This window comes from Amphibalanus amphitrite, unplaced genomic scaffold, assembly GCF_019059575.1.
Source record: "Amphibalanus amphitrite isolate SeventyFive unplaced genomic scaffold, NRLGWU_Aamphi_draft 000865F_arrow, whole genome shotgun sequence".
Taxonomy (NCBI): domain Eukaryota; kingdom Metazoa; phylum Arthropoda; class Thecostraca; order Balanomorpha; family Balanidae; genus Amphibalanus; species Amphibalanus amphitrite.
In genome coordinates, this window is record NW_024882359.1 from 6,462 (window position 1) to 16,888 (window position 10,427).

The 10,427-nt window shown below is 47.8% G+C and overlaps 1 protein-coding gene across 1 annotated transcript; it reads left to right on the forward strand.

Annotated features, from left to right (window-relative positions):
• Positions 1 to 1,528: 1,528 nt before the first annotated feature.
• Positions 1,529 to 7,526, forward strand: LOC122367377 (protein gooseberry-neuro-like; the record flags this gene model as incomplete). The annotated part of the gene is made up of 4 exons (XM_043340408.1): positions 1,529 to 1,697; positions 2,043 to 2,239; positions 6,017 to 6,191; positions 6,500 to 7,526. Coding segments are annotated over 4 exons (647 nt in total), but the record flags the coding sequence as incomplete, so codon positions are not given.
• Between the last annotated feature and the right edge of the window lie 2,901 nt (positions 7,527 to 10,427).

Consider the following 10,427-nt stretch of genomic DNA (forward strand, 5'->3'; position numbering starts at 1 on the left):
TGAATAAATTTTATATGAAGGGCGAATATAGGTCAGTGGCGAATATGGCTGATACTTGTGTGCTGCAGTTCTGAAGACCCAGCTCCTAACAAAATATAAATGCCAATTGCCAGATTGAATACAACTTGGATCACTTCCATAAAACACAGTGTCAATAACTGTTTTCGCAAGCAGTTTCCTTGAAATTGAGGTGGATAATCTTCCGCAATTGCAGTGCATTCACTCCGCTGCAAAGCAAACTTGAGGGTTGACGGCTGCCTCAGCGAAACGTAATATTGTAAGCATTCCAGAGTGCGAAAGGACTTATGATATAACATTCTAAAGATGCTTTGTAACTCGGATTACTAAAAACGTTCCTAACACTGATGAATGGCTACAATATTCGGCCCACACAGGGCGGCAGCCCCTATCCACTGAGGCCCGCTCAGGTAGTGAAGCTCTTAGAGGACGGACTTCTGTCGAGTCACTACACCGGGAGCTGGCGGGAAAAATCCCCACAAAGGCGGATTGGACACGGCTGATGGTGGTCGCTCGGCTAGACCACGCCGGGGAGCTCCCGGTTTTCTGAGCCGCTCTGTCCGCCGTGGATTTATTGCCGACTTTTACAGCACCTCTGCTGTCGGCGGGACATTCATGGTGCTGTACGTATCTGCCGGGTACCGGTACCCTTTCCCGCTACTCCACTTCCCTCGACCGGTGTTCCCTTTGTGTCTCGAGCCTGCCGCACTGCTCTCCTCTCGCCGCTCTGCGGAACCCACTGCTCACCATTGTCGACCACCTCACGTGATCCACCCACGAACACAGCCCGGGGGTCACGTGACCTGCCCCACGGCCGACAGAGCGGACCACCGGCCGAGTCACGTGACCGGCCACGTGATCGGACCACCAGCGGCGGCACCCGTCGCCTAATCGCGCTCTAATTTCTCTAATACTAACGCCAACTGGGCATGCAAGCGTTTTTGCTGGTCTCCGGCTGTGATTGGTGGGGTGCCGGCCGGGGGCGGCGGACGGCCGGCCGAGGTCAGAGGTCACAGCTCAGGTCGCCGGGTCGTCTGCGTGCGAGTCGCTATTGGTCGGAGACGGACGCACAAAAAGTCTGATTGGCGGTTAGTGCGGTGTTAAAGCTCGGTCTTCTCTCCTATAATGGCCGCGCTGATTCGTCGGATTGTGGCCGTCTGTAAAATGGTGATGCCGAGAGAAAGGCCGCTGAAGGGTGCTGGTCCCGGGGAAAAACCACTGACAGCTGGAGAAATACGAGCCATGAATGTCATTACTGTCGTCGTTTTCTCAATTGCTCTACACGACCACTCTTCAAACGACTCGCATCGCGACTTGTGCTATAAAATGTCCACATTCGGCAACCCGAACCCCTTCATTCTTATCTGCTCTTCTTTGCCTGGTTTCACCCGCTCTCCCTCACAGCCTTCTCGTCTCTCTCTCTCTCTCTCTCTCTCTCTCTCTCTCTCTCTCTCTCTCTCTCTCTCTCTCTCTCTCTCTCTCTCTCTCACTCTCCCCTCTCTCTCCTCAGGTGGTGAGAGCAGCGGCAGCGAGGACGACAGCGAGCCGGGCATCAAGCTGAACAGGAAACAGCGCCGCTCGCGCACCACCTTCACCGCCGAGCAGCTGGAGGAACTGGAGAGGGCCTTCGACGTCACCCAGTATCCGGACGTCTACACGCGAGAGAAGCTCGCCATCAAGTAAGTCCTCTCTCAAATGGTCTTGATGGTCCTGCTCAGTGCTCGTTGATGAGGCATCTTGTAGCTTGACATGTGAAAGGAAGTTAGAACGACTGGTTAATTTGAAATCGTCTAGCAAGCAAACCAACAATATTGGAGCTGTGAGAGTAGTTCTTTTATGTTTGGTTTGAGCTTCTTGCTATAAAACACCGATCTTGTCAAGACAAATGCGTTCGTAACGTGATACAGTGTATGGCCCAGCGCCGCAGCACTCATGCATAAAGTGTGACGCTATCACAATGGTTCCTATTTTACACAACCCTTTATTGGAATTCACTCATAACACTGCAAATGCTCTGTTCTCAGGACCACGCTGACTGAGGCACGCGTTCAGGTGTGGTTCAGTAACCGACGGGCGCGGCTCCGGAAACAACTCAACGCCCAGCACCACGTGACCTCGAGCGGCGCGTCACCGGCCGGTCACGTGACGGCCGCGGGCCCTGCTGCCCCGTACGGCGCCGGCTGTCACCCGGCCGACGCCGGCGGCTCCAGCGTGCAATATGGTCAGTTTCTGCAGACACGGGATCGGGTGCACGATCTTGGTCAGTATCAGACACGGACGGGGGGGGGGGGTACACGATATATTGATAAATTTGCAAATAGTTCAGTGTAGCACAATGTGATACCGTGCACTATAGGTATAGACTTGTGCCAAGTGTTCTAGAAGATAACAACAATAACAATAATAACAGTAACAACTTAATAGAACATGATGAGGCGAAAGCTGATTTATTAAATGCATATTTTGCCGCCCAATCACATCTTGAAGACAGCGAAACGAGAGTGATTCAGCCACAGGACTATCCAGAAGTCCCATTATTAAGGGCGGCCAAAATATCAGAACGAGAAGTATTAAGTATAATAAATAGATTAAATGTAAATAAATCAACCGGTTCCGATGAGGTACCAGTAAGAATAATAAAGTTAGCGGCAGTTATTCTCGCTGAACCACTTTCAAAACTGTTCAATAAGTCTATCGACACAAGCCAGTACCCAAAGAGCTGGAAAATTGCAAACGTGAAACCAATTTTTAAAAACAAAGGTAGTCCAGCAGATGTAGAAGGGTACAGGCCCATCAGTTTATTAAGCTGCATCTCGAAAATATTTGAAAAAATAGTATTCAAGCGTATTTACAACCACATAACTGAACACAACCTACTAACGGAGCGGCAAAGCGGTTACCGGCCCGGACATGGGACTCAGTTGCAGCTTTTCTACTTAACCCATTCGTTATATGAAAACCTTGACGACGGGAAGGACCATAACATTATCTATCTGGACATCAGCCGCTATTTCGAGAAAATTTGGCACAAGGGCCTTCTCCACAAATGTGAACATGAATTCGGTCTGGCAAACCTTATACCATGGCTAACTTCATACTTAACAAATCGACATCAACGCGTAGTAATAAACAATTCCACATCTTCGCTCCGACCACTTCAAGCGGGATGCCCTCATGGTTCAGTTTTGGGCCCCCTTTTAGCGTTAATGTACTTAAATAACCTTTCAACAAAAACCGAAAATGAAATGCTATTCTTCGCCGACGATGCTTGTCTGATAGCCCCACACTCTCCTAATAATAGAGAAACAGTTGAAAGCTCACTTCAAAGAGATCTAAATGAAATCCACAAGTACGGTGACAACTGGATGATACAATTTAACCCAAGGAAAACTCTCCAACAGCATTTCACAAAACGCAAACAGAAAATCCCACCAAAACTAACATTTGCAGCCATGCCCATCCCAGTTGTTGCTAATCATAAACACCTGGGATTGACAATTTCGAACGACCTTAGGTTTCACGAGCACATCAACGACATCATCAGAAAAGTTAACATTGCCCTTAGCCCACTCTATCGTATCGCTTCCTACTTGCCCAGGACCTTATTGCAACAAATATATACGACACATGTATTGCCATATTTTGACTACGCGGACATCATTTACGACGGACTGCTAACAGCACACGATACTTTACGACTTGAAACACTTCAGAACAGAGGGGCCAGACTTGTGACTGCGACATTATTTAGAACTCCGACAGACAATCTCAGACGAGAACTAGGATGGACTTCATTAAAGAAGAGACGTGAAATGCATAAGATAGTATTTTTCCAACGACTGACGCTCGACGATACTCCAACATATATCAAACAACTATTGCCCCCTGATCGAAGAAATAACAACCGACTTCTTCGCAACTCTAATAACAGAAGGGAAATATATCCCAAAACCTGTCTACTGAAAAACTCGTTTCTTCCCAGTACAATTAAACTAATAAATGAACTGCCACAGAACTTGAGAGAGACTAGAACTTTATTCTCATTTAAAAAACATCTCAAGTCTCACTTACATATAGAAAAACCACCAAAGTATTATATTTATGGTTCGAAAATGGAAAATACACTTCTAACACGTCTAAGGGTTGGGATGTCAGAGTTAAAATCCCATTTATTTCAAATACAAAAAACTGAATCTCCATATTGCAACCACTGTCAAGGCAGAACTAACGAGAACACAGGACATTACTTACTAAAATGTCCAAAGTACACACAAGAAAGAGAGAGAATGACAAACATAATAAATGGTATAACAGGCATTGACATACACAATTTATCACAAAAGGAACAACTAGACTTCATACTACACGGTAATACGGTACGACCCAGGGACGAATTCGAGGTAGCACGAGCGGTGTACCAATTCATCCATGCCACCAAACGTTTTGCCTCTCCTTCCCATCCTGCCACCTATCCCTAACGCCCAGTCCTTTGACACCGGTCGTCACAGAGCGCTGCCCTCGGCGCCGGCGCCTTGACATCTATTGAGAGCGGTCTGCGCGGTGGCGGGCAGCGGCTGCGAGGCTGTGGGCGGCACCCAGTGTGATTGTGCGGACTCGAGAGGCGCCCCGAGTTAAGTGCTCCGGCACTTTTGCGCCAATCGAGGCGACACTGATTGTCTGTTTCGAATGAATGTGTTAAATATATGAGATGAGATGAGATGAAGATGCAGAAAAAGTGAGCATTGAGCCGCGTGATCATAGAGGTAGGTGTGAATTGAATATGGTTAGTCATTTATTTACTAAGCATGGTCGTTTTCGCTCCTCTTGCCGTATTTTTCGACAAAGTAAATTGCTTTTATCAAGATTTATTGAACCTTGCAATTCAAAGGAACCGTGAGTCTCATGGGTTCAAAGAAGCCGCCACCTGCCTCTCAAATCCCCTCAGGCGCTTTTACCGTGCCATCCCATCATTAACGCGATCTGCTCTGTCATTCATTTCCTCAAAAACCTACCGTCTTCCTGCGACGCCTCCGGCGGTATCAGCCCTGTTAGCGACCGTATCGCCACGCATGTCCCCTCTGCAATTAGTGTAATTTCCGGGCGGGCACCGCAAGGCGGCGGCCTTTCCAATTCTCGGTGCAACTCATAAAGTGTCGACGCGTTTGTCGTAAATAACGAGTGCCGTGTCGGCCGGCGCCGTTAACTGAGCTGACAGTCGGCGAACGGCCGTAAAGGGACTGACGGACCGACAGACGGACGGCGCCCTTCCGCGGAACTGGTGACGGGCGAGTGGTTTGTCCACAGTCTGTCCACAACACGTCCGTACCCCGAGGACAGGCCTCCAAAAACCATTCACAAATCTTCCATAGCTAGTCCACATCCGTTTGCGGACGCACTCAATACTGAGCACTGAGCAGCCGTGATTTGAAAGAGCGTTTTGGATCGGGAGGGGGGGGGGCTGTATGATACCTTAGACATACGTTTAGAAGCAGGATCACTGTTACACTATAGATTGGAATGCACTACGGCGAGACGATGTGGCGAGGTGCATTTGGTGGTCAGATGAAAGGCGTTGGAGCGGTTTTGTGCGCCGCCTGTCGTTCCGACGTTGTGTGGGTGTTAGTGAAAGTAAGAGGGTTGCCGGCTGCCGCACTATGAATTCGAGAGGCGTTAGTTCCAGTATGGCGTCAGATAACTGGAACATTAGCAGATATAGGTACGACTGCGATTTCTGCCTGTTGAGCAATTTTCTTTATTATTACAAACTTTGAGTCTTGCAAACGATAAAGGAGCTCGAAACCAAAACATATTCACATGAATTCAAAAAAATCAATTATTCGAATCATTCGAAATTCTAAAGTATGCTGACATAGCCAAGCACCAAGAACGCTGTTGGCTTTATCTAAGTCAAATATCCATGCTTCCTTTGATTATTTTGTCAGTTATTTTGCTAACCAACTACACTACAATGCTAATATCCGTTCTCCTCTGTCCACAGGCCAGCCATGGACGGCCCAGCCGAGCTCCCTCGGTTACCCGGACTACCTGCAGGCGGCCTCCTCGTCACAGATGACGTCATCGGTGAACCAGTACACCGCCGGTATGACGTCATTCGCCGGCGGCGTGCACCCGACCTCCATGGCCGGCTGGCCGGGCTTCACGACCGACAATAGGTGAGCGACCACGATATTAGATGGAAATGGCAAAAAGCGGGGTGGCCACTGGTCCATGTGTGTGTGTGTGTGGGGGGGGGGAGGGGGGTGAAATGGGGTGGATTTAGTCGCTTGGAGTTTTCTTCCTTTAGTCGTTTTGAAGTTCTGTGTGTCGTACCTAGTGGTTGACATTCCTCAAGTGCTTAGTGATTCTCATGCTACTATCACAACCACCGAAAAACGCCAATTTCCTAAGAACCCCCTAAACCACTATATACAGTCCGGACCATAAGACGCCATTTTCTGACCTCCACTCTCCTCATTTTCAGTTTCTTCGGCGGCAGCACAGCAGCGATGAGCGGCTACCCGACCGGGTACGGGATGCAGGCGCACTTTCCTGACACCAAACCGGCAGGCTTCCACCCGTACTCGTGATCGACAACAACAGCGGTCCGGCACCCAGGCACAGTGGGGACTAGGTCTGATGCGTGTGTTTTTACCAGAGGTGTAGTTTTGAAGTATATGAGGACAGGGCGGATTAGTAGGCGGTTGAGATGTGTGCCTTGGTGGAAGGGTGGCAGACTAATGCATGTCTTCGCTCTGGGGTCACATGCATAGTTGCTCGACCCGCTGATTCCCAAATGGGTGTGTGAAAACATGTCAAAGAAAGAGCTAGACGTCTAACTCTTTCTTCTCAAAGTTCACACCTCACCGTCTTGACGACAGCTCGTCTCGTGATAGCCTTGCGTAACGGCGACAGTGCCAATGTTCAGTGCCACCAACATACAATAAATACTGGACGAGACGTCTACTAAATATCACGTTACGCGCTGTTACCAATCTTGTGTTGACAATAACTGTGCCTCCATCGGTCATGCGTGGATAGATTACCTCATGCAGCGCGCTGCTTGGCTAAAATGCTATAGTTAGTTATGAAAGAGTCTTCCAAATTGGCCTTAATAGTGCATCATGGCACGAGAATTCTTCGTAACAATAGTTGATAGTTCTATCTAGGGCATGTGTCGCCTTCTCTTTCCGCTGTGTGGGATAGGATAGGACATTTCAGTTAGAATTGTGCGCTTCCTGCTTCCCTTGTTTTACAAAATGTATTTATGCTATGTTCATCGTTTGCTTGTGCCAATTCTGTGCCATTACTTGCATGTGTGTGCGATTCGGGTGTAAGATTTTTCAGTTCGTCTAGTGACATATTTTCTCGTGTATATGCTCTATAAATAGGTGTTGATGTTTTGCATAACTCGTATTATAAATGTATTGTTTTGTTCAGGTTTTACACAGCTGCTGTGTATGAGACATGTGCCATTTCTTTCTAATACATCTATCTACTTGTAGACGGTTGAATTGTGTTTGATTGAGCTGAAACCTCGCCTGTATTGGTGATTAACCAGCCGCGAACGTATGAGGGGAGGGGGAAGAGGACCCCCTTGCTGTTTTGCCCCTGATTGAGCTAGAGCCTCGCGGAAAAACGAGCGTGCTGCCTGTGACGAGGGGAAGCCGCTTACACGCAATTTTAAGGTCTTAGGTCATTGGTTTACCTCCCAGGTCAAGTCAATGACACAAAAGTCGGGAAAATCGGGACCTGTTAGAACGTCGTAAAGTGTCACTGCTATGCTTTTTTTCGGGGTGATGATCACGAATATCATGTTAGATCACAGATAATGTCTTCATGCATTTAGGCCAGGTCGGGTCAGGTCAGGTCAGGTCAACCAGTAGCGGCTTCGCCGGGTATTCGTAGAAGGTGTTAAATCTTCTTCGTAAATGTTCAAATGGTTGCTATATTCGAATTCAGCTCCAAAAATTAGCCTGGGAACATGTAAATCTCGAAAAAGTGAGCCGAGGTCATCAAAAGTCAATGACCTGACCTGACCTTCATGTGACCTTTATACCCACCCTAATGCATGGGAGCAACATCATATCACATGTTTGAACGTTGAAACCACGAATAGACTGCAAACGCGCGGCTAATGCGAGCCGACATACGCCGAATCGCGATTCCAGCCAAATATGGTCTCGAAAAGTAGGTCACAGGTCAAAGGTCACTTGGGTCAGGGTCATGAAATTTTCAGGGTAGGTGCAAAATTGATTCACGTGAAGATGTGAAAGTTTCGTCGCAATCGCCCGCTTTTCACGCGAGTTATTTGCGAAAACACGAGGGGTGGGGTCGGTCCGCTCGACCCCTTCCCCCCCCCTTACGGGCAAGGGTTAAATGCTTCAAGGAGTGACGATTTAGCGAGCGATACCTTTTTACCAAGAAGGACAATTTACTTATGAAAAACTTCACCCACGTGGAAACGGTATCCATTGTCATGCGGCCCTAATGTCTCAAATTCGGTCGTAGACGAAGAAAATCAAAACAGTTTTTTTTCGCACAGCTTCATACATTTGTAACCGAAGAATCAACATTTCGTACCTACTTATATCTGGGATTTTTCTTTTTTTTTGTGATTTGGGGCAGGTCAGATTTGTGACCTAACAAGTCGTTATAAAAATGGGGAAACGTTTAAATACACACGGCCTTGAACAAACACGTCAAAACCGCCAGACCGCAATATAACTATTTTTAGAATCATAGCATCTCTGCCCATATGTAATGGGCTGAGTGCAGCTAATGGCCAGCAGAAGGTCATGTTAGGTCATAAAATGTCACCAGCAGTTTTTCGACGAAAACTTTTGATGGGGACATGGTAGAACGATGAGAATACCTGGAATGTGTTCATTTTATCGTTACGGATCGACTGGTACGCAGTATGGCATTTTCCGGTCAGGTCAGTCAGATCATGACCTTGGCCTGAGGTTAACCTGCGCGGGGCCGGGAGGTGTCTGAACACCCCTCCCCCCTTAACTTGGTCCCTGGGTCACGCAGCAACACGCGGTCAACAGCATTCGAAAGAGCGACCAGAACCAGAACGAAAATACATCGGCCATTTTTTAGGTCCGGTCAAAGGTCAGGTCAGCTGAGGTCATCAAAGGTAATATGTTGTCTGTTTCAGCATTTTTCGAAACACCGACGGATGACCCGGGAACAAATAGAGCTACAGCGCCGCAGGAAAGCGCATTCGATAGCCCTTTTAACCCTATTGGTGGCAGGGGAAGGGTTTTTTCATCAATCCCTCAGTTTTTTTCGGGAACATCTCCGAAACGGCTAAAGCTAAGATGTTGAACCTTTCGACGGTTCTTAAAACTAAACTGGGAACGATCCCAGAAAATTTCAAGCTGCTAACTGTAACAAGGGCAGTTCCAGGGCATGTGCCAGAGTTGGGGTGCTGCTGCACGTGCGCACGTGCAGGGGTCGTTTCCAGATCTCGAGAACGGCTGGACCGATGGCGCTCAAATTTGGTACACGGTTAGGGACCAGTTAGTAGGTTGCCGTGCACAAGTCAGTTGGGACCCATTTTGCAAGTGCGCAGTGCAGGGTGCCGCTTCCAGATCTCGCGAACGGCTGGGCCAATTGTGCTCAAATTTGGCATAGCTAGGGATTGGTTAGTAGGGTGCAGTAAACATGTTAGTTGGAGGTACCCCCTCGCAATTTCACACGTGCTAGGCCCACCCTCTCGCTCGCTCCGTTGGTCACCCCAACAGTCGTTTTACTGCAAAACGGTGAAAACGGTGACTTAAAAACGGTGACACTCTGCGCAGGCACTTTTGATATATCTACAAAACACCGCAGGGGGGGGGGGGCACTCATACACCCCGGTCAGGACTCATGAGCGGGCTAACAAAACTGCTTCTAGCAGAGCGTGGTTTCGTTATGGGCCCAGCACGCTTCCACTGCGCCACTCTGCTACAAAACTCATTGTTCCCTCCCGCTCTCCCCAAAAAGCGATAGTATAATCGGCAGTAAGCAAAAAGGCCTGAATGAAATATTTACTTGCGCTATGACGGGGCAGGGCTGTTGGATCGTGACCTTTGTTGTAGCGACGAAGAGTTTGAATAGGTTGAAGGAACACGGAATACTTAAAAATATCATGCAAAGGCTTTATGCATAGACATGTGGTATTTTGTGCTTCAAAATTGCTAAAATCGTAATTTTGCATTTTGCAAAAATTAAACCAATGACCTGTTGATGCTGAGAGCACATTGGATTTGCTTTTCAGCTCAACTACCTTTACGGATCAACTTACATGCATATATGTAAAATCACCTTTTCCGATGAGTCCATGACCTTCATCCTAGGTCAAATTTTCAACTTCTTTAGATAGTTTTTCATGTAAAATTCAAGTTCATCCAAAATGTATTGGC